The following is a 26,564-nucleotide window of genomic DNA, read 5'->3' as shown; positions in this document are numbered from 1 at the left end:
AGAGTCATTTTTTTTGCGCCGGTAAACTAGCAACATCGCCATAGAACCGCCCACAAAGCTACTTGCGCTTGGCGCTTCTCACTTGCATTTCAGACCGTTAAAATACGGCCCATTGAGTTTTCTTTTGGGTGATTGGGTATGTTATTTCATACAAACTTCAAACTGCATTGAATCATTAGTGTGACCATGTATGAGTCATTACTCCTCGAGCAGGATAGTAAATTATGTTGCCATGTTTATATCGTTTTTTTATTGCTCATATTACTATGTCATAGTCTAGCCTATAGGATCAACGAACGAACACAACAAACACAAACATTTTTACTAGTGCTTATATTGCTCTACAACGCATGAACTATTTGTTAATTGGTAGTGATACATGCTTTATTCTTTTATTTTTCTATGTACATGTCAGAGATCATCTTTATCAGGTGATTCAACGGTAGGTAGAGGAGGAGAGGACAGCTTCCCGATGTTTACCCTTGTTTTTTTAATTTGCCGATCACGTTGCCTTTTTAATTCCCTTTTTTGATTTTTCGCTGACAAGGATTCCTCCTCCTGTGGCGTGGCTTAAATATGATTTTACATTATGAACAAAAGTGCAATGCAGCCTTTCAAATTTGCCGGGGCAGTGAAAAGCGCGTCTTTCTGAGCTCCTTCTATGTTTCAGTCACACTGGCTCGGAGCGAAATCGCGTGTAGCCTGCTAGTACCACATATTGCTTTATGTCCCTCTCGGACGTTTTACATAGACCCTGAGCGACATGGAAGCCTCCTTAGGACTTACCAGTTCAATGTTAATACAGATAAAAAATTCTTCGCTCAGGAGGATAAGTCAGATTATTGGCAGTGAATGTAGGAATGAAGACATTGATTTTAGCAAATACATTACTTAAAACTTTAAACATTGTCCCTTTAATGGACTAAATAGAGGAGCATAGCATGAGAAACCATACATTAATAATCCTTGTTGGCACTGATCACAAACATCAACAATGAAACTATTTCCAGAAGCTTATTCTCATGAAAGGGTAAAAAATACACATTTTAATATGTACAGTGCAGAGATAAAAGTGGCTCAAAGTAGTTACCATCATGACTTCAGAATACCATGCAATGCCATAGCTTAAAGGTGTGTATAATACAACCATACATATATAAAACTATATTCACTTAGTTCCCTGATCATTACACTTGTGGGGAATAGGAGCTATTATAAGTCAGCATTTCACAGTATTGACTCCAGCATATCGATTATGTCAGGTTCATGTGATGTCAGAGGTTAAAACAGTGTGCTGGATGAGAACGTGACATGCTATCCTCAGGTGACAGCTGATAATAGTAACACAAAAATACTTATAGTATTTAGTTTCAAAATAAGACAAATTATGCTTTGAAAAAAATAATGCTTTAAAGTCTTGGAAAAATCTCTGTGCACCTGGGCGAGTTCCCCCACCCCTTCCTCTACCTGCTCCTTAATGACCTGTCTCTGTATTCACTGTCTAACCCCTACCTGCTCCTTAATGACCTGTCTCTGTAGTCACTGTCTAACCCCTACCTGCTCCTCAATGACCTGTCTCTGTAGTCACTGTCTAACCCCTACCTGCTCCTCAATGACCTGTCTCTTTAGTCACTGTCTAACCCCTACCTGCTCCTTAATGACCTGTCTCTGTAGTCACTGTCTAACCCTACCTGCTCCTTAATGACCTGTCTCTGTACTGTCTAACCCCTACCTGCTCCTTAATGACCTGTCTCTGTACTGTCTAACCCCTACCTGCTCCATAATGACCTGTCTCTGTAGTCACTGTCTAACCCCTACCGGCTCCTGACCTGTCTCAGTATGGACTTGTATATCAGGCAATGAACTACAAGGGCCTGAAGGAGAACAAAAGTGACATGTCAAATGATATAAAGGCACCTGGAAAGTGTGTTTGGATATATGGATGCAGACATTGACCCTAACCATGTGTTATCACTAATAATGTTTACAATTAGCCAATTAAAGTAGTCCAAAAATAACTATCATCTGAAATTAAAAATAATTATGTAACTGTTAAACTGTCAACTCCCAACCTGGTCTCACAGGAATCTCTGTGAAATGACCACGGACGCTTAACTAAAAATCTGTGGAATCCTCACGGAAACACGCCAATTTCCGTGATATGGCCACGGATTTTGCTCCAATGCAAGTTGATGACACTCATATTCCGTGGCACACACACAGATCCCCGTTTCAATGAACGAGTCGACCACAGGCGCTTAACTCAAAATCCGTGGTGGCCTCACGGAATCACTTAAATTGTCCCTGATATACCAACGGAATTTGCAAGTTAATGACACTCATATTCCGTGGCACACACACACAGATCCCCGTCTCAACGACCGAGTCAACCTGGTCTCACAGGGATCCGTGAAATGACCATAGCCAACATATATATATATATAAATATATGAATGAAATTCATATTGACGGGCACTATATCCCTGTTCTCGCCCATGCACCCATCTTGAATTTAATAGACCATTTTCGTTGCTTCAAGGAGGTCTGGTGGTCTCTGTATATAATAAATAAATAAATAAACATCTATATATAACGAAATAAATAAATATCTATAAATATGTATGTGTATTTATATATATATATATATATATATATATATATATACACATACATATTTATACATAAGCCTATATATTTATTTATTTTGTTGCTTCGAGGAGGTCTGGTGGTCTCCGTCTATAATAAATAAATAAAAATAAATAGGTATGTATATACCTATTTACATACATATTTATATATATATATATTTATTATATACGGAGACCACCAGACCTCCTCGAAGCAACGAAATTGGTCTATTCAATTCAAGAAGGGCCGGCGAGAATAGGGATATAGTCCCATACCGTCAATATGAATTTCATTCATTTCCAAGAGGAAATGAATGGTCAGATACAGATCTCGTATTAAATATAATTAAATATAATTAACTTATAAAGCGTTTAACAAGACAACGAGGCAATCTAGTTGTGGGCCAGCAGAGACCAAAATCGGCCTATAATCTTATACATATAATAGTCTAACTCTATATGTCAAATGTATGATATGCTGTAGGCCTACGTATAGGATAGTTTTTCATATTATAAATATTTAAATATTGTCCCACATTCCCCATACAAAAGCACGCCATGTTACTTGGAAGTGGATTGTCAATGGTCAGATTACAGATCTTGTTATAACGGCAATAGCTACATGGTCTACTTATAACATTATAACTAAATAATTGTATATTTATTTATGTATAATATATATTTATTCAATATTAAACCAATGCATTTCAATCGGAAATTATTTTCGACGGTTGTGCAAGATTCGTCAAAACAACAATCCGATTAATCAGATTTTTGAGCAGAACCCTCAAAAACTGAAACTAACCACGTCCCTTAAACCCAGTCTCACACCAGATTGTAGTAAAACTGCCCACAGCGGAAAACACATTACAATAACGGCTCTAATGACGTTTTTTGGCCTATTCTTTTCAATGGGCCTGCGTCCGCGTCACGTGACTGTCATGGTTGCTATGGTGGTTGCCATCTTTCAATTTTCCACAGTTTAGACTCGTAATTAGGAAGTTACTTTTGAAATCAACTCGACTCATTTTTTTAATCACAGTCTGGTGGCTAGTTACTCTGAGAGATGCGCACAGACATATTTGGTAGTGACACAGCCTATAACATATTCGTGAAAGCAAAACATCAAGCTCATTGATTTAACGAGGCAGGGTTATTTTCAATAATTCATTAAGATATCATGTGTGAGAGGTCATTCCTCCCCCTGAGTGTGTATTGGCTATTTCTGGTGATTGAAATGCTCATTGCAAACTTCCTATTTCTGTCCAGTGTACCCCTACTGTCCACAAGCCCCCCCCCATATGGATATGGAGAATTGTTGCCATGTCCCAGTGGTGGTGGTGTCATATATATGAAAGAGGGCATTCAAATACACTACAATGATCAATTAGGAGGCCGAAGCCCTAAAGGAAGTGATGCAATGGGTAACTTCTGAGTTAAGGACATTAACATGTAAGCTATAGACCTGGGGTCTCTTTTAAATCAACGGGGGTCTCAAAGAATGCATACGTTCATCAACTTAGGGATTCAAGCCCTACAAGAAATTACTCAGCAAGTGCTTCATCCAGTTGCACCTCACCCAGCGGCTCACTTGCAAGATTTTGGCCTGAAGTTCTTCCCAGAGCTACACCCTAGCCATCCAATATTCATATCTGAGAATCAGGCCTCTCTTTAATAATGACCCCAGACTTCAAAATCTTGTCCACAGGTCAGCTGTATCTGCACACCTTAAGGCACAAATTTACACCTCCATCCCACCAAAAATGGGGACCAGAAACTTACCTGTCTTATGCACATTTACCTTACTGTTGGAGGTCACGCCCCTTTTCCCACTTTTCAAGATAGCTAGAGATGCCAAAATGTATACGCACATTTCCCGGGGTCCCTAGAACGACATCTCTGAGATTTGGATTTCTGGCCCTTAGAGAAAAAAAGTTTTCCAAAGTTTTTTGTACAAAGCCTCTCAGAAGTGTTGCCTGCAAGACCTATTGGATCAGAATGTGAATGTTGAAAGACAGTTTTTGAGATAGGAAGGTCCTACTGCCCTGAAACTTGACTACTTTATTCTAGGGCGTAACTGGGACCCCCACACCGAAACTTGGCCCTCTCTGACCCCGAGGGCAGGGGGCTGAGGTTTTGGGTTACGGTTAGGGCTGGCTTTTTTCCAGAGACCCACAATTTTCTCACAGAGTGATCCAAGATACACCCTGGTTGAAGGTCTCATGGACAAGATTCTATCTCTTGTCAACTAATTTATATTAATTTCTAGCAATGGCTTGTTGCCAATGCGTTTCAATGGAGCATTTGATGATGCTGTGTGAGCCTTCCCTGTAGGGCTGGAGCCCCCAGTTGATAATTGTGTGTGTTCTTTGAGACCCTCTAAAGAGATCCCAGGTCTATAGCTAACTTGTTAATGTCCTCGCCTCAGTCACCTATTGCATCACTTCCTTTAGGGCTTCAGCCTCCTAATTGATCATTGTAGTATATTTGAATGCCCTCTTTCATAGATATGACACCACCACCACCGGGACATGGCAACAATTATCCATATCCATATGGGGGGGGTTCTGACCTCTCACACATGATAACTTAATTAATTGTTTCAAATAACCCTGCCTCGTTAAATCAATGAGCTTGGTGTTTTGCTTTCACTAATAGGTTATAGGCCTAGGCTGTGTCACTACAAAATCTGTCAATGCGCATCTTGTTTCAAATAACGCAGTTTAAACTTACTAGTCTAAACTGCGTGAAATGGAAAGATATTCCAAGGTGTCCCTCTATTTCCTAGCCAGCGGACCCTAGTTTACGACAAAAACAACACAATTGACGACAACTCAGTTGCCGCCCTTGACGTCGTTAACGTGGTTTGGAGCAGAGATGTTTGAACTCATCACCGTTCACTCAAAGTGAACGGTGCATACATTGTGTACATTAATGTTCCTCATCAAAGCATCCCGCTCTAATCACAGGAATCTAGAATCAATATGTTGGGGGCTTTGTACAGAATATTCTGCATATAACATGAACATGTATTAAATGTAGGACATATGCGTGGATGTTACCGAAAATGAAATAATGGCCATAGGTCGTAAAGAAGTGCACATGGATGTATAAGATAACTGTGGGAAAGGGGAGGGGGGGGGGGGTGAAAACTAGCCTTTACGTAGGCCTACAGCATATCATACATTTGACATATTGAGTTAGACTTTTATATGTATAAGATTATAGGCCGAATTGGGTTAAGATGCAGCAGATGGCCCACAACTAGGCCGTCTCGTTGTCTCGTTATACGCTTTATAAGTTAATTATATTTAAATTACTATAACCATGTAGCCTTTATTTTCTTGGCGTTATCATTACATCCTTTGTCGTTACATCGGTTTAAATTATTGTTACATCGAGATCTGTATCTGACCATTGACCATCCTATCGGAAATGAATGAAATTCATATTGACGGTGTAGCACTATATCCCTATTCTCGCCGGCCCTTCTTGATATATATGCACATACATATTTATACATAGGCCTATATATTAATTTATTTTGTTGCTTCGAGGAGGTCTGGTGGTCTCCGTATATAATAAATAAATATCTATAAATATGTATGTATGTAAAAGGTATATACATACCTATTTATTTATATATATTTATTTATTTATTTACGGAGACCACCAGACCTCCCCGAAGCAACAGAATAAATAAATATATAGGCCTATGTATAAATATGTATGTGTTTATATATATATATATATATATATATATATATATATATAAATACACATATATATTTATAGATATTTATTTATTTCGTTATATATAGATGTTTATTTATTTATTTATTATATACAGAGACCACCAGACCTCCTCGAAGCAACGAAAATGGTCTATTAAATTCAAGATGGGTGCATGGGCGAGAACAGGGATATAGTGCCATACCGTCAATATGAATTTCATTCATATATATATATATATATATATATGTGTGTAGGCTATGGTCATTTCACGGATCCCTGTGAGACCAGGTCGACTCGGTCGTTGAGACGGGGATCTGTGTGTGTGTGCCACGGAATATGAGTCTCTGTGAGACCAGGTTGAAACTCCCTAACCTAGAAGACTAATCTAAGTTATAATAATATATTATACAACTGTGGTTCTGAGCGAGTAATTTGATTGGACAAGAGACATTCCATGAGCTCTGCAGGAGCGCTGATATGAGCGTCCAACATCACCGGACTGTTCACCAAACTGTAAACCAACTGTCAAAATCACTCCGCATTCCAGCTGTAACCAACTTTAACTTTAACTGACATAAACTGTTACCTTGGACCGAACCTGAACCAGCCCCGATGTAAGCGTCTGAGCTTGACTGGTTGGAGAGGAGCAAAAATGAAGCCACCACCGTAAGGCAAACGGTGTTGGCTTTAAACTGCTTGGTGTTTTGTTTATATGTTGCTTGGCAACAGTCCGCTCAGTGGGGATCTATTTTTGTTGGGGGAAGCAATTTAATTCGTTCATATGATTAAATAAACAAACAAATCACAATATATTGTCAATTATTATTGTTAACAGTACATTTTTCTAGTATAACTAGTTGAACTAGCTATATAGAGCGACAACATTGCTCCCTCTCATGTGATATTGCTTAAATAAGTTATACTACAATAAATTAACTATAATTATTATTTCATTGTCTTCTGCAAACCAACACGACCGTGTACATGCGTCAACTCTGTGTCGCTAATTCCTGATTCACTAATTCCTACACAGAGAAATCATGATATCAACACATCCTTTGACCTCAAACCTAATGACGCAACCATATTTTTTTTCCTCTCCTATCCAGCCTGTGTTTTTTTACTCATATTTTATTGGCTGACTCCAGCAAGCCAGAACTTTACCACCACAAGGAGGATCTCAATATTACAATCAGCCTTCCCCCTAGTTTGTCAGCTGGGCGGGAAATCCCTCCCCCTCCTCGAAGCACTTCCTGAAGAAGCTCATCAGCGAGCTGAGCATGTAGCGCCGGCCCGCAGCTGATGCGATCACATGGCCTTCATCCGGAAAGATCTAGAGTAGAACAGGAAACAACTTAAAGTTATTTTCCGCCCTCCCCTAAGAACAGAGTAGATGAAGTCAAAACAAGGTGTGTCACACAGAACATGAGAAACAAAAGGAAAAAGCAGGGGGACCGTGTTTCCACACGGTTTACCCAGAGAAGTGACAGGCCTAGCAAAAGCTACCCACAGAAAGAGGATGTGCTCCCAGTAGCTTGTCCGCCTGTCACGCGGCGTAGCATGAGGAGAAGGAAATAGTAGGAAGGACTGGAGACTAATGCTAACAAGAGCAGCCCTCCACTGCTCTATTCCTCAGCCCACTGAGAGGAAAAGCGTGGGCCAAACACTATCCCCATGACAACAACAACAGCAGCAGCAGGCATCAAAGCAGACAGACATGTTGCATCCTCGTCAGTTATCTATACTAACCGCTTTTTCTGTGATTAATTCAATTGTTGTGTATTTGGCATTATTTCAGAGATTTCTTTACAGAGTGAAAGATAATGTGCTGTTTTACACTGCCACTGCAGGTGCTCATATCAAATGTTCATTAGGTCATATCAGATGACTTAATGAAGTAGACAAAAAAATGTGACACCTTGACCTCTTATGCCCCTTTTCCACCGACAGTACCCGCTCAACTCGCCACGAGTTAGCGGGGCATGACTTGGTTTGGTTCCAGGCACGTCGTGTTTCCATCTAGAAAGTACCTCTTCAATGTGTGCGGGTCGTTTTTATAGCACGCATGCTTGAAACTGTGACAAATACGCGACCATGCAACACATAAACATACAGGGTTACACACAGGAGCGTTGCCACCTCTGTCAAGGTCCACAGCATGTTCTTGCGGGCTGATCCTGCCATGTTCAACAATCAATCACCATTGTTGACTGAACGCTGATGATAGTATCTAAAGATGCCAGGTGGCGGGCTTCGGGTCAGGTTCGGAAGTCGCACTCATCATTATTCGTCAGTGCCGTCACTCTGGCCAATCAGTGGCCAGCAGCCTGTTTATGTCACACAAAAGTATCAGCTCAGCTCTCTTGGAAACTTTACAGTGGTGAGACTGAAAGAAAGTACCAGGTACCTCATTTTGGCGATCGAAACGCAAAAAAAGGCCGGCCGAGGCGAGTTGAGCTGGAACTGCGGTGGAATTAGTAACTTAGCTACCTACTTTTTCCCTTCGTTATACCTTTAATTGTGTCTAGAAGTGATATACTTCCAATGCTGCTGTATACGTATAAGTACCCTGGTTCCTAACGTACCCTGGTTCCTAACGTATCCTAGTTCCTCTTGTACCCTGGTTCCTAATATACCCTGGTTCCTAACGTACCCTGGTTCCTAACGTATCCTAGTTCCTCTTGTACCCTGGTTCCTAATATACCCTGGTTCCTAACGTACCCTGGTTCCTAACATACCCTGGTTCCTAACATACCCTGGTTCCTTAGGTACCCTGGTTCCTAATATACCCTGGTTCCTGACGTACCCTGGTTCCTAACATACCCTGGTTCCTGACGTACCCTGGTTCCTAACATACCCTGGTTCCTTAGGTACCCTGGTTCCTGACATACCCTGGTTCCTGACATACCCTGGTTCCTAACATACCCTGGTTCCTGACGTACCCTGGTTCCTAACATACCCTGGTTCCTAACTTACCCTGGTTCCTAACATACCCTGGTTCCTAACCATGAACCTATTGAACAAGACATGTTCCCAACCTATTGAACAAGACATGGTTGTATTTCCACCGTTCTGAAAATCTGAAAATAATTTATGATTTAAGAATGATAGAAAGGCAGGGGAGAGAGAGAGAGAGAGAGAGAGAGAGAGAGAGAGAGAGAGAGAGAGAGAGAGAGAGAGAGAGAGAGTTGGGGGGAGAGATTGTCAGAAGAGAGAGGTTGTAACCTGCAGAGTGTAGTTCAGGTTGGCAGAAGACATCAGCTTCACCAGCTCTGCAGAATGCTGAAAGTGAACAGTCGCTGAAATGAAATAAATTACAAATAATTATAAAAAAAAAAAATATATATATATATATATAATCTACAGTATGTAAATACAGGATAACCCAAATCGAAAGATGAAAACACTTTTTACAAGATGAATTAACAAAATAATTTAAAAGAATCATTCATTAATTGTTTTTTCTGACAATCAAATAAATCAATCCAAAAGAATATACTAAATACAGAATAATCAGCCTATAAGAAGAGAGACCGCATGATGGGACTAGATCACAGTAACAGATGTGTAATTAAAGGATGTGTTCCACTCCCAGTTAAACGCTACTGGGTTTCAGAGTTGGAGACGTGTAGTGAACCAAGGTACCAATTACTTTAGGAAATTAAACCTACTATCTTCTACCCTAAGGCCACCCCCCAACAGTATGTAACAAGCTAAGCTACAGCAACATATCAAAAGCAGTTTACTACATGGACACATTGTTTATTTGTTATATTTTTTAACTTCTCAGTGATAAGGGTCCGGGTTAGGGTTATAAGAGGGTTATTCAAACAGATAGGCAGGCAACAACATTTTCTGTTCAATTGTTCATTAAACAAATAAGCTGGGTCCTCTGCTTCTCCAAAACAATTTTGGAAACAAAAACAAAACATTGAATTAACAATGAATTAGGGTTATGGTTAATATTGGATTGGTCCTCCCTACTCCATAATGATATCTGATTCAACTTTTGTTCACTTTGGATGAAAGCCTACTAAATGAGTCAATTGTTGACCAGATTACTGAAAAGTGAAATTCTTGAAGCATGTTTATTGACCTTTTTGCGTCCACCTGAGCAAGTCCATATAACGGTGTGGCCCATCTATCTTTCCTTCTATCTAATAGCCTCTTAATGCTCTTTCTGAACGAGAGAGGGCTTGTTGGAGAGGGCTTGTTGGCCAGCCGCGTCTCTGACTCAGGGATACATGAGTGATTCTGAAAGGTCCACTCACCATCTGCGGTGGGGTGGAGGATAAGCAGCATGTTGTGGTTTGATGTTGTGGTATTGGAGAGCAGACTGGAGATCTGTTAGTGACAGAGGGAGGACCCCACATTTACTCTGAAACCCCTTCACCTCATCAAGTGATTCATTTCAAGGGTTTTGTTTACCAAATGCTCAGTGTAACACAGGGTCATTGTAATAAGGACATTCAAATTCTCGTCACATGTCTAAGGTAAACTACGTGATAAAATATGTATGAATCATAAAATGTATGTATAAGAACCTTTTGAACATGGACCTTTCACGACACTTTACATTTTAAAATATGTATATTTTTTTCATCAGCACTGGAAGTTGTGTTTAGCATTGAGAACGAAAAGGCTGCTGTTAGGATGTTGTTGGTTTTAGAACGTCAACAAAGATGCAATCTGATTGGTCGCTCTTCGGTCAGTGTTAACCAGGGTCCAAGCGGAAATTGTTTGAGCTTTGAGGGCCATGGCAAGGCTGAAGATCTGCTCTGTCTGCTATGCCTAACTGCTGCGTGAATTAAAATAGTCCAATCCAAAACCATGAAACCCCAACAGCCCCAACAGACATTCATCGTAGAAGTTTCTGAATCCTGAAGTAGAATTGTTCAACAACTTCATGACTTTTATTTAATAGAAAATATTGCAAATGTATAAAATACTGCTGTCAAGCGATTAAAATATTTAATCGCATTAATGTCATAGTTAACTCGCGATTATTCACTTTTTTTTATATTCTAAATATCCTTTGATTTCGTGCTGCTAGCCTTTTAGTGAGATCAGAGAGTGCTGAGAAGGACAGTATGAAGAGAGACCGTGAATTCAACCTGGTCCACTTGACATCGGGTAGGTGCATGATAGTGGTAGGCCTACCGTAAAACTTCAATAGCCCGGGCTTTTATTTGTTTCAATCACTGAACTTTCGAGCAAAACTCTTGCTCAGCAAAGATGGGAAATACTGTAACATTTATTATTTAAACCAGTATGAACATTCCTACCATACGTAGGCCTATACACATTACCAGGCTATCGAAAAACGCCTACACACACACACACACACACACACACACACACACACACACACACACACACACACACACACACACACACACACATACACACACACACGCAGTGGCGGAGTGGTAATCGGGAGAGTCGGGAGAATTCCCAGTGGGCTGTTAACGTTTCGGGGTTGTCGGGCTGATTACTGCGGGATAACAATATTGCGTTTATAAAAGTTCCTTGCAGCACCGTCCGGCATCCTGAGCTGTGCGCCCGCAAACTCTCACTCACTCAACAGACGCAACACTCACAAACTGTCAACATCGCAACCAAGTCGATTTTTTTCTAGAGGGGAGTAACTGAGCGGCCCTCCCAAAGTGGTATAGCCCAGGTGGGCCTTGAACAGCGATTGGTCAGAAAGACATAACAGCTAATGACAACGTTGAACTGTCGTGCAGGGTCCCGCTTCCCGAAAGCATTGTTAGCCTAAGTGGATTGTGAAGTGCGTCGTACGAGCATCGTACAGTTTTCACACCGTTTCCCGAGACATCGTTGGTAACGAACGTTGTGAAAACGCTTGTAGCTAACGAGGACTCCAGGGGTACACGTAGGTTGCTAAGAGCATCATTAGCCTACTATAGCCTCAGTGGCGTCACCAGTGGACATTCTGTGTATTGGATGTGATTTATTAAAACACATCCAATACCACAGAACATCCCCGCTGGCGCAATTTCGCAACCAAAAACAGTGGTTACTATCGATATATTACTATCTAATATAGACTACTGTTAGATTTAAACAGCAAAGATAGTGACATGTTAGAAGTCAACAACAACATAATTTATTGTAGCAATTAAAAATTCCAAAAATACATGCGCAGCCAAAATGTACCACTCAAACGCCACATCACAAGGCATATAATAAAATCTAATGATTCCATTGCTCTTGTGTGGGAGGTCGCTTTCTAGCTGCACTTGCTGTCTCCCTCTGATTTTAATTCAACCATCGTGGTTAAAATTTCCTCATATTGATCAATGAAAGAAGACATAGGCTGCTGTAGACATGAATCACGCTGAGACCAGCGGGTGTCTGAGAATTTCTGCAGGTGTTTTTTGTTGCGATTGTTTGCATTAAGCACTGTAGGCGCTTCGGTGAGGCTGTGATGAAGTTCACTATTTATAGGACCGTGTCTACACAGTAACGAACATCCCAGACCATAGTTAATCGCGTTTGTCTACACTCAGACGTCAACTCATTATTGCATGCGGGTGTCTTCATTCATAAAAAAATTAAAACATTTGGGAGTATGCAATAATGCAAATTATTCTAAAGAGGTCTAGACTCCGTGCGCAGTGAACCAAGAAAGCCCGCGCCTTGACGAACGGGGGATTTGACCCCCTTGGTTTTACACAGGAAACTTGAGATAAGGAGGTGAAATCGCCGGGCGTGCCAAGCTGCGACCGAACCGGCTTGGCAGAAGACCTAGGCTATAGCCTACATCATCCTGCCCAACAATATGGGCAGGTTCTAGACCAAGCTCTCCTAATCGGGTCAGCAATAGCCGTGTGTCAATGCCCACCCTCTGCGTTTGAATGATAATGAATGAATGGAACGTTGCATTTTTAATGTCTACAAATATTCTAGACTAGAGAGTGCGCGCCAATCAATAAAACCAGAATAAGATAAAGTCAGCTCTCTTTGCTGCGCAAAGCATGTTTCAGAAATCAGCACATTAAGATAAATGTAGTTGTCACACTTGATTTTTGTAATATGGAATTATTTCAGGGGGGAAAATGCCGTGAAAAAATGTAGGCCTACGCACAGGGCATTCAGGATTAGGATATCAGCCTAGGCCTAATCAATTGTGTTTTAATATCTTTAGCATTCATATTATTGCAGTCTATTCTTTCCGTAGGCTACTCTGCTGTTGGCCTTGATGAGGAGATATTTTAACGCTTTTTAACCCCATTTTCCTGCGACATTCCTGCGTCTTCCCCTCCTACGGAGCCCATTTCAGCACCGTGTCAGTAGACAGTTACAATCCTACGAACGTCGTGAGTGCAGTGAACGCGCGTTCATGTTAAGAGGAGTTTCGGGAAACGCTCCAAAGAAATTTACGATGGATCGCAATATCCATCTTGAGAATGATCGTACGAGCATGGATCCATCGTTATCGGGAAACGGGGCCCAGGCTCGAACAGAGTGACACACAAACACACACACACACTTTTAAGGAGTTTTTCACCCGCTCTGTATCCATGCTTGCCCAGACAAGTTTGTGCGGCGTGCTTGTTGTTTTGTTTCCGGTGTAGATCCGGTATGGTGTTGTAGTTTTTCTAACGTGACTAGTTGTTGCTAGACAGCAGGTGAAAAAACTACAATGTTTGCCATGCCGTTAATAGCGGGTTAAACTGATAGCACTAATATAAAATATCAAAAATCCTAAGAACTGCAGATGAGACGTTTGTCTAAAACTCTTCATAAGGACCTCGACGGCTGTACCTGGTGTTGGCTTTCCTCTTTAGCTGGGAAGCCAAAGTACCGCTCCGTGAAGAACGAACCTTCACAGAAATGAGAAGAAAAGAATGAATGCACATACCAGAAACACATTATGTATTAAGAAAAGGCGCAACCTTTTGCAAAATAAATAAGTTTAACCTTCATTTATCTAAGCATCCTCCCTAAATTTATTAGGGCTTTTAAGACAGATAACATTAATTTGGCTCTTTAATAGCCAGGTCTCTACCATTTTATGTTATCATCTGTATTGTTCAACCACATGTTATTTACCTCAAATGGAACCCGTTTAGCCCAATGAAGCTGAAAGGCCTTTAACAAACTCAAAAGCATCAGAAAATAATCTCAAAATCTCAATCGTCATGATATAAACATACACTCTGCAAAAGAAGAAACTTTTATTCAATAACCATCTATACATAGGCCTATAAGATATAGTTAATTGCCTTCCAACTGGCAGACATGAGAGTTTGGCCTCCAGTATAGGGACACACTGTGTTAAGTGCCTTTTTGCTGGGAGTCAAACACACCAGCCACTACACCATCGACAAAAGACCCTTTCCACAGAGGTGTCCCGCTCCCATGCCCTAATACATGACAAGTGCAGACCTTTAGATTGTATAAAGTGACAGCTGTGCTGTTCCATAGATGGCCCCTCTGTTACAAGGGTCCATGGGATCTTACCTTGCTACTCCTATTTAATACCTAATAATAATATAATAAAATTCAAAAAACGTTTTACTGTCCTTGCACCACTACTACTGACCACTGTCATGTTGAACAGACAATCGTAGGCCAATGAGCCATCTCTGCCCGTCTCTTGTTTTTAGATTATCACTCCTTCTCTTGGCAAACACATGTTTATTTTTTAGGGCATTTTCAGTGTCTTAAATGTTTAATAATAATTACATTACAAATAGCCATTATACTTTAAGTAGCCACACTTACATTTTAAGTTATAGTGAACCTTCTGTTTTTTTTATACTACAGTATGTCCCTAGATTAGCTAATATTTATTAAAAGTGATCTACAGTTTCAGTTTTTTCAAAATGTATGTTTATAGTATATTGGTATATTAGTATCCCTGATATTATTATACTAGATGTTTTTGGTTAAAGGCCATTCAGCTACACTAAACTCACATGGTTCCACTCACCTTTAATGTGCTACAATAATGTGTACATTTCATTTACATAATGTGTAGAGTTCAATTTGAAATATTTATTCAAGTCGAATATTCAGGTAGACATTTGTGTTTTCGTTCATTTATTGATCATTAGGTCATTAGCCCACATTAAGCTCTCGTTTAAGCCTTAATTTAATCTTTTTTGACTTATAAAAAACAAAATTCCCAAAGTGCTTTAAACTGTGCGATTTCCTTACACTGAATTGATAATGCTATGAATTCTAGCACAATCTGTCTTCTTTTTAGATATTTTACTCACATTAAGCCATAATGTCGGTTAATTTGGTGCCTATTGTGTATATTTCTTAACCGTGAATTTTGCTTTCCATTTTCCTTAAAAAAAGTTAGAAATCAGTGTGTATGTTGGTTTTTACGCCACGACCGCCACTCCTTATATAAATATACATATCACCAAACACTGTGTGTTTAATAGTTATATATGGATTGGTGAATATGGTCACTAATGGGTTATAATGACACGATGCGTTCAGTTCAAGGCCCCTACGATCAATATCAATTAAGGGTAAGTCCACAAGAGTAGAGGTATACAAGTCAAAGTAGGTAGGTCTCTCTCTGCAGCAGGGGGCCAGAGGGCGGGCAGAGGGTCAGCTGATATGACATGTTCGTGTTCTCTGTATGGCGACCGTGAATCCATGACTTCAATTGAGGAATTCACCAGGGTATGAATGAGAGGATAAACGGAGACCTTCCTACCGTAAAGTCTCCAGTTGATGACCGGCGAGACGGAGGCCGCACATCTGAAGGGAGATTGGTGGGAGAGGAGCAGTGCCGTGCTCAGGAACCCCCCGTAGGCCTGCAGAGACCACCCCACCCCGCCTGGTAAGGTGAGGGCTTTACAGAGAGACCCCATGTCATTCAGAAAGGGTCATAATGCACCTACCTTGCCGTAGACTCCTACTCTGTTCCGGTCGATGTAGGGCAGTTGAAAGAGGTACCTGGGGAATGAATTAAAGAGGATTAAAGACGACTGCTGCGTACTCTACGTACTCTACTGCTGCGCACTCTATGTACTCTACTGCTGCGTACTCTACGTACTCTACTGCTGCGCACTCTACGTACTCTACTGCTGCACACTCTACGTACTCTACTGCTGCGTACTCTATGTAATCTACTGCTGCGTACTCTACTGCTGTGTACTCTATGTACTCTACTGCTGCGTACTCTACGTACTCTACTGCTGCACTCTCTATGTACTCTACTGCTGCATACTTTACGTACTCTACTGCTGCGTACTCTACATACTCTACTGCTGCGCACTCTACGTACTCCACTGCTGCGCACTCTACGTACTCTACTGCTGCGTACTCTACGTACTCTACTGCTGCGCACTCTACGTACTCTACTGCTGCGCACTCTACGTACTCTACTGCTGCGTACTCTACTGCTGCGTACTTTACATACTCTACTGCTGCGTACTCTACGTACTCTACTGCTGCGTACTCTACGTACTCTAGTGCTGCACACTCTACGGACTCTACTGCTGCGTACTCTACATACTCTACTGCTGCGCACTCTACGTACTCTACTGCTGCACACTCTACGTACTCTACTGCTTCACACTCTACGGACTCTACCGCTGCGTACTCTATGTACTCTACTGCTGCACACTCTACGTACTCTACTGCTGCGTACTCTACGTACTCTACTGCTGCACAATCTACGTACTCTACTGTTTCGTACTCTACGTACTCTACTGCTGCGTACTCTACGTATTCTACTGCTGCGTACTCTACGTACTCTACTGCTGCGTACTCTACTGCTGCACACTCTACGTACTCTACTGCTGCACACTCTACGTACTCTACTGCTGCACACTCTATGTACTCTACTGCTGCGTACTCTACGTACTCTACTGCTGCGTACTCTACGTACTCTACTGCTGCGTACTCTACGTACTCTAGTGCTGCACACTCTACGGACTCTACTGCTGCGTACTCTACATACTCTACTGCTGCGCACTCTACGTACTCTACTGCTGCACACTCTACGTACTCTACTGCTTCACACTCTACGGACTCTACCGCTGCGTACTCTATGTACTCTACTGCTGCACACTCTACGTACTCTACTGCTGCGTACTCTACGTACTCTACTGCTGCACAATCTACGTACTCTACTGTTTCGTACTCTACGTACTCTACTGCTGCGTACTCTACGTATTCTACTGCTGCGTACTCTACGTACTCTACTGCTGCGTACTCTACTGCTGCACACTCTACGTACTCTACTGCTGCACACTCTACGTACTCTACTGCTTCACACTCTACGGACTCTACTGCTGCGTACTCTATGTACTCTACTGCTGCGCACTCTACGTACTCTACTGCTGCGTACTCTACTGCTGCGTACTCTACGTACTCTACTGCTGCACACTCTACGTACTCTACTGCTTCGTACTCTACGTACTCTACTGCTGCGTACTCTACGTATTCTACTGCTGCGCACTCTACGTACTCTACTGCTGCCTACTCTAAGTACTCTACTGCTGCGTACTCTACGTACTCTACTGCTGTGCACTCTACGTACTCTACTGCTGCGATCTGGTCCTGGACGTCCACGGTCCCCAGGTGCTGGTGCAACTCATGGAGGACCCTCTGGCCCTGGAAGCCACTGCCCCGCCCGTCCAGACGGGCCACAACAACGTTGTCCGAGCTCACCAGCACTGAGTCCCAGTCCAGAAAGAAGCGGTCGCTCACCGACTGCTCGACAGGTGCGCTGTTACTGTGAAGCAGCAGGAAGCACTGACTCACTCAGTGCTAAGATACACAACAAAGTGCAATGATTTAATCACTGGATTCACAACCAGTCCGGTTGTGCTTGTGTCAAATATTTTAAATTAAGTCTTAAAGAAATAATGAGATCAAATTGAACTCAATTTAACAGATTCCACCAAATGTGTGAATAACGACTAGCAAGACAGAAGCGTCCAGTGAGCGTCCATTCATGCAACATGGAAGAACGCAAGCTTAGTAAGCTAAACATAATCACATAAATTATAAATGATGGGATCAGTTATAAATTATTAAAAATATCATTTGATAATAGTTCATAAGATCATTTAAAAAGCCTTTGTTAAGTGCTTACAATATTTACTACTACTACTACACGACCAAGACATAACAGCCAACGTATTCATAAAAAGAAAGTACTATTTATAGAGTCTTAGTGAAACAGGGTGTTCGTACAGAATCAATAAGAGTGGGTGTGGTATTGTTTCATCCAAAGCTGCTGGGAGCGATATTTCCATGTGGAGTGCTGCAAAAACAAAGGACAAATATTAGTCGTTTTTTCACTGAAGTCCTCACCGTCTGTACAAATAAAAGCTCCATATGCAGTTTATGTAACAACTGAAGACAAATGAACAACACGTGTTTGCCAATTAATTAAAAAAAGAGGCACATTTTCAACAAGAACTCTATTTTGAGATGGGTATTATTTCAACCCTATCTCATACCAAATTGTGTAATAGCTACGTTGGTCCACAGCAGAGAACGTATTTTTTTCACATTAACGGCTTTAAAATTGTGAGATGCCTACGTTTATGTGGCTTTTATCTTTTCCATAGGCCTTCTTCTGTCTGCGAAAAATTCTGTCTGGCAAAACAACACAACCTATGGCCATCGTTTCACTTTCTGTGACATACACGCATATATACATATACATGTATTTAATACATGAACATATCAACACAATATCTGAAACCCCAAAATGATAATTCTTGTTTCCTGTGATAGGTGCTATGTTGAGGTTCATTAATGCATACAAATTAAGCACAGGTCACGTTCTTACGTTACCAGTTCTATGTGAAGTGTAATTTACAGAAACTCAGATGAGGATTTATCACTTTACTAGGGCACTTCAGTCATTTACTTATTCATAGATAAATGATTTAGCCGTCTTTGACTCCAAACCATAGCGCACTCATTGCCATAATGACAATATGTGTCGCAGATGAGCTGCTGTACAATGTTTTGTTTTTGTTATAAACAACGTAATGCTGGCTATGAAATGGACAGATATTCCAAGGTGCGCCAGACAATACAGCGCCTCCCCAACTGCGCCACGGCAATGACACCCTCATGTGTGAGAGGATATTATTCATGCTCTGTGTGTTTTGACTATTTATTTTGAATGCAATGACCCTGGCAAGCTGCCTATTTATAGGAATAAGGAATAGAGAACCGGATTAATGTGGTAGAATTTCTAAAGATGGAAAGATGGAATCTATTTAAATTATCTAAATTGTCAACCACACTATTGAGGTTATGAAATGCATGCTGTCTTCTCACACAGCATCCATCGTGCACTCGTTATAGGGGGAGCCGGTCAACTCCTATTGACCACTTTTATATGAATGAGGATTCTGGTTAAATGTGTTTCAGAATTATGTTTTCATATTATTTCATGCATTAAATAAAGGAAATGTGTGAGCATGTTGCGGATTGCCATAGGTCGTAAACAAGCACATATGGTCAACCATCATAGCAACGACAGAAAATGTTGTATTCAAAAGAATTCTGTCAAGACCTGAAACAATATTCACGAATTCTCGCAAGAAAATTTTATCAAAACCCACTTTAATGCCAAAACAATTTAGAAAGTATAGAATTTTCCACTGAGACTAACAAAAATGTCATCCATCTTGTTTTCTGTCACATGACATGGTTGCAGGCCTGTAGAAAAGAATAGGCCAAAAAACATAGGCATCTAACTATATTAGAGACGCTATTGTGAAACTCATATTTTGTGGAGCAACAAAGATATTACACATTTTGGTCTGAGATTGGGTTTGCTATTTGTTTCATGCCTTTGAAGCTTCACAAATTAGTTATTTTATAAATTAGACATATTACATTATTCTTTATTTTGTTAATATTTTGGTGAGACCTTGAGGGCTGAGCTCCTCAAATCCTCAAAACCTGAATCAGACACACTTGTGATAGCACAGAGAGAGAGAGAGAGAGAGAGAGAGAGAGAGAGAGAGAGAGAGAGAGAGAGAGAGAGAGAGAGAGAGAGAGAGAGAGAGAGAGAGAGAGAGAGGGGAAGCCATATGGTGTCTCTCACTGTCTAGTTGTCACAGTAAAACACCATGTTTTTCGATATAGAGCCAGTTCATAATCCCCTCACAAAGCTCCACACCGGTTCTTTTAATTGGGTTTATCCTTGATTTGTTGCCTGAATGCCACCAGCGCCGTTCTCATTGAATACTTGAACACAACTCTAATGTGGGCGGCTGTCAACTGTATCTGATCCCTGATCATTACCATGATGATGATGATGATGATGATGATGATGATGGCGAGGATGTAGACAAAGAGCGCAACAACTACACAAAAGTAATCATAAAGAACGAAACAATTTAAAAGTAATTTCATAGTTTGTGAGTTGAAACACACGTGTCACGTCCACACATTATGTACCAAAGTGGTTGATATGCACGGTTCCCCTGTTCCTCCTGGGCAGAGTCCGGTACTGCAGTGCCTCTGCTAAAACCACGTTGCTCTCCACACTGATGTTCCCTGCGTGTCCAACAGACAGAGAGTAAAGTATCAATAAAAGTATATATAGATAGGTACAAATAAAAATAAATGTCATTAATTAATTGTTTGGTTGAGAAAATGTTCGGGCCGCACACAGCAAAACTCTCCATCACCATCTTAAAGTATTCAGGAAGGACTCATTTTCACTAATCACAATGCCCAGCTTGGCTTTTGGCTTCTCGTATTTCAGATGCTACATTCATGCAAAGCCACCTCCAACCATCTGCCCCCAACTCCACCGTTCAGAGAGGTCAGTCATTAGCACCATTAGTCCAGTACCACCACCACAACCACCAGCATCAAGGGAGGGGAGGGGTTATCAATATCTTATCTTTTCAAATATATCGCTGCATTCATGGATTCATCAAATGGATATCGTAATAAGATATCCACACTGTCATCAAAATGATAACACAGTTTAAGAATATTATGATCTATTGTATGCATCTGTGAGCTGTGCATATATTGTAAGCACAGCTCTTTATATTCCTATTCAGGGATGCAAATTTGACTTTGATTAGGCGATTAAGGAGAATCACCCTCAGGGCCCTATTTTAACGTTCTGTAACGCAAGTATGAAACGCAAAACGCTATTCCAATGAGAGTGCCATCTCCCATTTCCTTTAGGAGCCAGCGCATTTGAACTTGACGAGTTGATATTTTGACAGTGCGTTTGCAGTGTCCGCTGAGACAAATGCATGACCACATGAATTTCAAACTTCACGTGGATCAGTTTATGGCCTAATAATAGGCCTAATTCACACCTGGAATAGCATTTTCCTCGACAAATTCAGAAACACTGAGTCGTCATGTACATTTTGGCGAAGATAACTTAACCCATATATGATATGCGGTCCTGTGGCCGCAACTGTGGGTCTATTTAATTATATGCAGCAAACATCGTTTATTACCAGTATTGTATTCATTATCGTTAATTATGTTCCCCTGTTAATATACATTGCCATGGACTTTATTATGCGTTACGTGTTTAGTTTGCATGTGTTTAAACAGATGGGAACTGCACACATATTGTTGACCTGCCCGCCAAACATCACCCGCATTCATTCATTCTTTTCATTCATCCAACACTCACTAGGTGTAAAACTATGTTTTCTCACAATCAAATACTCATCAATCCTAAAAGTTATGGGCTTGTATACGATGTCTGAGTCAAAAAAGTATGTGTTTGCTGTACGGTGTTTCCAGATGCATTGATTTAAAAGTACAACTTTTTACCACCGTGTCAGCTGTTCCTTCCCAAATAATTTAAGCAATCATTTACCCTTAAACAAGATTTTGCTTTGGAAGGCTTGGATATAATTTGCTCAAATTTATTATTGTTATTATTTTTATTTTAATGGATGGCATTAGCAATGTTCATTCATGCAGCCCCTATGTATGCTACATGCTATTTCTATGCAGTTTCACATATATGAACGATCTTTGACATCATAATATTTGCATTAGGCTAATAATTTGCATGTTTGTGCTGTGTATAGCCTACGTGTGTGCAAGATTATGTTGCAGTTCCGACCTGCCATGGCGCGTCAAAATAGCAACACCAAATGCGCTATCCGCTAGTGTATGCAGACCAGGTATTTGCCGGTCAATGATGCAATTGCTTTCGAGGGCGCAAGTGTAGTGGCACGTGTTCATTGCGGGGGAAAATCAGCTTTACACCGGGTGCAAACTAGCAACGATACATGCGTCGGTGTAGAAAGTAAATTGCGCTGGGTGCAAGATAGGGCCCTCACGCTCTCTCACAGTGGCGCGCACACAGACATACAGAAACAAACAAAAACACGCTCAGGCAAGCACCCCCCACACACACACACAGACACACACACAGACACAGACACACACACCTAAGAAGAGGAAGTCCTCCATTAACGGAAAAATACTGGAAACACACGCTAAAGCCCTTAAGGAATGATTGCAGATTAACACGCAGCATAAATGAAGTCCCTTTAGTCTCTTACAATTCAGTGGCGGACAACTGCTTCTCAACTCTTGCTTTAGTCAAGATGGAATGATCATTATTAATGGTTCAATAGTAGAGATATGAATGTTGTTGTATTATAGTTCAATTGAATATGGCACACTAACACACTGCACCCCCCCCACACACACACACACACACACACTTTACTAATTAAATATATATATCATATATATTAACCTTTTAGCAAGGTTGGTGAAATGCAGGGTGTGATGAAACTCGCTGAAAGAGGCTCATGTAATTGGCCGACGTGAGTCCAGACAGTAACCTACCAGTCATATCAGAGAGCTGGTGAACAGTGGTGCTTGGGATACCAGGACCTGGGATAGGATACACATATTCATCATAGAGCCACAAAGAGGTTTTGGCGAATACAATAGATCTGTTTTTAATAGGTGCGAACGTTTCACTGAACATCACTCTGCTTGAGGGCAGTCTGCTCAGTCCCAAAGAACAACTTTTACAGTTTTACACATTAGAATAGTATATATCCACGTCCAAGGGGAAGGTTATCTATCTTTCAATCACAAATTACAACAAACCAGCATTAGAAAGATGGCTGGCCATGTGTCTAAAGGCCTCACACAAGCCCCAGTCTACAAATACATAACAGAGACACAATTACCTTATCGTACCTGGCTATTTCTTTGTTACCTTATTGAATGTGTTACCTCTTGAATGTGACATGTCTTGGATGTGATTTTTTTTTGGATGTCGCATATCTTGGATGTGATGTATCTTTGATGGATATTTTCTTGGATGTGCTCTGTCTTGAACGAGGTATGTCCTGATTGAGCAACTTGGTATCACGTGATTTCGTGCTCATGCGCATGAGCGTAAATCTATTGAATGTGTCGCAGGGCACGATTGTCCGACATTTTTCGTGCTAAACAGAACGAAATGTAAACCAATGCATTCTGAATGGGAGCGTTTCTCCGATTTTTCCGTGCTACACAGAACGAAATGTAAACCAATGCATTTTGAATAGGAGCGTTTTTCAGACAAGAGAGAGAGCGAGTGTGCGCAGATAGTACAGTGCACCCTCTAGTTATATATACGTCAATATTTCAGATTTTTTAAGCAGACCTCCTCAAAAACTGAAACGAACGTGCTCTACAGAACCTGCGCTTCTCAGACAATTAAAGTGCTCCACAAAACGAAACGAGAGAGACAGAGAGAGAGAGATGGAGAGAGAGAGAGAGAGAGAGAGAGAGAGAGAGAGAGAGAGAGAGGCTTCGGAAAGGGTGTGGGCAGATAGTACAGTGCACCCTCTAGTTATATATATGTCAATATTTGCATTTTTGAAGCAGACCTTCTCAAAAACTGAAAATAAATAAATAAATAGAAATAACCGTGCTCCATAGAACGAAATGTAAACCAATGCCTTCTGAATGGGAGCGTTTCTCCGATGTTAACCCTATATATATATATATATATATATATATATATATATATATATATATTCATTATATAGGAGGCCCTCTTAAGCCCATCAGTTACTTGGCTCCGCAGTGCATCAGTGTCCATGGCTCCCTCTCTCTCTTTTCCACTGTGTTTCGAGAATTCATAAAGATATAACGAGAAAGGATGTAATGATAACGGCAACAAAATAAAGGCTCCATGTTCATAATAATTTAAATATAATTAAATTAAAGTGTGTAACAAGGAAATGAGACGATCTAGTTGTGGGCCAGCAGAGGCTGAATTTTAACCAAATTCGGCCCATAACCTTATTTTTTACATCGTTTTTACATTATGAATATTTTAATATTGTCTCGTATACCTGAACCACACTTACACATTGGTGGAAGTGAATTTTCAACGGTCAGTTAGGCTACAGATCTTTTTATAACGATAATTAAATAAAAGCTACATGGTCTAAATATTACAGGCTAACTAAATAATTGTGTATTTATATATATAATATATATTTTAATATTAAATTAATTCAATATTAAGGCTCACACAGCATCATCAAATGCTCCATTGAAACGAATTGGCAACAAGCCATTGCTAGAAATTAATCTAAATTAGTTGAGAAGTGAAAGAAACTTGTCCATTAGACCTTCAACCAGGGTGCATCTTGGGATTACTCTGTGAAAATGGTGGGTCTCTGGGAAAAAGACAGCCCTAACCCTAATCCTAACCCTAACCCGAAACATCACCCCCTCCCTGCCCTCGGGGTCTGACCGGGCCAAGTTACAGGGCGGTAGGACCTTCCTATCTCAAAAACTGTCTTTCCACCACATTCTGAACTGGTCTTGCAGGCAACACTTCTGAGAGGCTTTGTCCAAATAACAGTGCATTTCTCTAAGGGCTAGAACTCCAAATCTCGGATATGTTGTTTTCGGTACCCCGGGAAATGTCGGTATACATTTTGGCATCTCTAGCTATTTCGAAAAGGCGGGAAAAGGGGCGTGACCTCCAACAGTAGAGTAAATGTACATTAGACAGAGGTTAGTTTCAAGTCCCCATTTTTTGTGGGATGGAGGTGTACATTTGTGGCTTAAGGTGCTTAGACACAGCTGGCCTGTGGCCAAATTTTTGAAGAGAGGCCTGATTCTCAGATATGCATGTTGGATGGCTAGGGTGTAGGTCTGGGAAGAACTCCAAGACAAAATCTTGCAAGCGAGCCGCTGGGTGAGGTGCAACGAGACGGAGCACTTGCTGAGTCATTTCCTGTAGGGCTGGATCCACAAGTTGATGCGTATGCGTCCTTTGAGACCCCCGTTGATATAAAAGAGACCCCAATATAAACCCTAATATAAAACCCTAATATATTATATTTAAATATAAATATAAAATTATTTAGTTATAATATTATAAGTAGACCATGTAGTTTTATATAATAGCAAGATCTGTTAGAATGTGCCCTGTGTAGCCAGACCCCCCCCTCTGAAGTTAAAAAGAATCACCCGATTGAAATGCATTGGTTTAATATTGAATAAATTAAATATTAAAATATAGATTCTATATGTATAAATATACAATTACTTAGTTATAATATAATAAGTAGACATGCAGCTTTAATACAATTATCGTTATAACAAGATCTGTAGCCTATCTGCACTTCCACCAATGTGTAGGCCTAAGTGTGGTTCAGGTATACCAGACAATATTAAAATATTCATAATATAAAAACAATGTAAAAAATAAGGTTATGGGCTGAATTCGTTTAAAATTCAGCCCCTGCTGGCCCACAACTAGATCGTCTCATTTCCTTGTTACACACTTTAATTTAATTATATTTAAATTATTATGACCATGGAGCCTTTATTTTCTTGCCGTTATCATTACATCCTTTCTCGTTATATCTTTATGAATTCTCGAAACACAGGGGAAAAGAGAGAGAGGGAGCCATAGAGAGGGACACTGATGCACTGCGGAGCCAAGTAATGAATATATATATGTATATAAGGTTAACATCGGAGAAACGCTCCCATTCAGAATGCATTGGTTTACATTTCATTCTGTGGAGCACGGTAATTTTTATTTATTTATTTATTTTCAGTTTTTGAGGAGGTCTGCTTCAAAAATGCAAATACTGACATATATATAACTAGAGGGTGCACTGTACTATCTGCCCATACCCCTTCTGAAGCCTCTCTCTCTCTCTCTCTCTCTCTCTCTCTCTCTCTCTCTCTCTCTCT

The 26,564-nt window shown here is 40.6% G+C and overlaps 1 protein-coding gene across 1 annotated transcript in view; it reads right to left on the bottom strand.

The window, feature by feature from the left end:
* Positions 1–7,566: 7,566 nt before the first annotated feature.
* The window catches only part of LOC307091399 (inactive dipeptidyl peptidase 10-like), a gene marked incomplete at both ends in the record, with an annotated part of 93,587 nt that continues 74,589 nt past the window's right edge, over positions 7,567–26,564 (bottom strand). Inside the window, 10 exons of the mRNA XM_079758365.1 lie at positions 7,567–7,695; positions 9,588–9,661; positions 10,634–10,706; positions 14,154–14,212; positions 16,069–16,168; positions 16,256–16,310; positions 17,902–18,096; positions 18,561–18,630; positions 20,796–20,894; positions 23,187–23,234. Coding sequence (XP_079614491.1) covers positions 7,567–7,695; positions 9,588–9,661; positions 10,634–10,706; positions 14,154–14,212; positions 16,069–16,168; positions 16,256–16,310; positions 17,902–18,096; positions 18,561–18,630; positions 20,796–20,894; positions 23,187–23,234 — 902 coding nt within the window. The remainder of the gene's footprint in view (positions 7,696–9,587; positions 9,662–10,633; positions 10,707–14,153; positions 14,213–16,068; positions 16,169–16,255; positions 16,311–17,901; positions 18,097–18,560; positions 18,631–20,795; positions 20,895–23,186; positions 23,235–26,564) is intronic.

This window comes from Pollachius pollachius (assembly GCF_949987615.1).
Source record: "Pollachius pollachius genome assembly, chromosome: 20".
Taxonomy (NCBI): Eukaryota; Metazoa; Chordata; class Actinopteri; order Gadiformes; family Gadidae; genus Pollachius; species Pollachius pollachius.
This window is presented reverse-complemented; position numbering and strand designations above follow the sequence as displayed.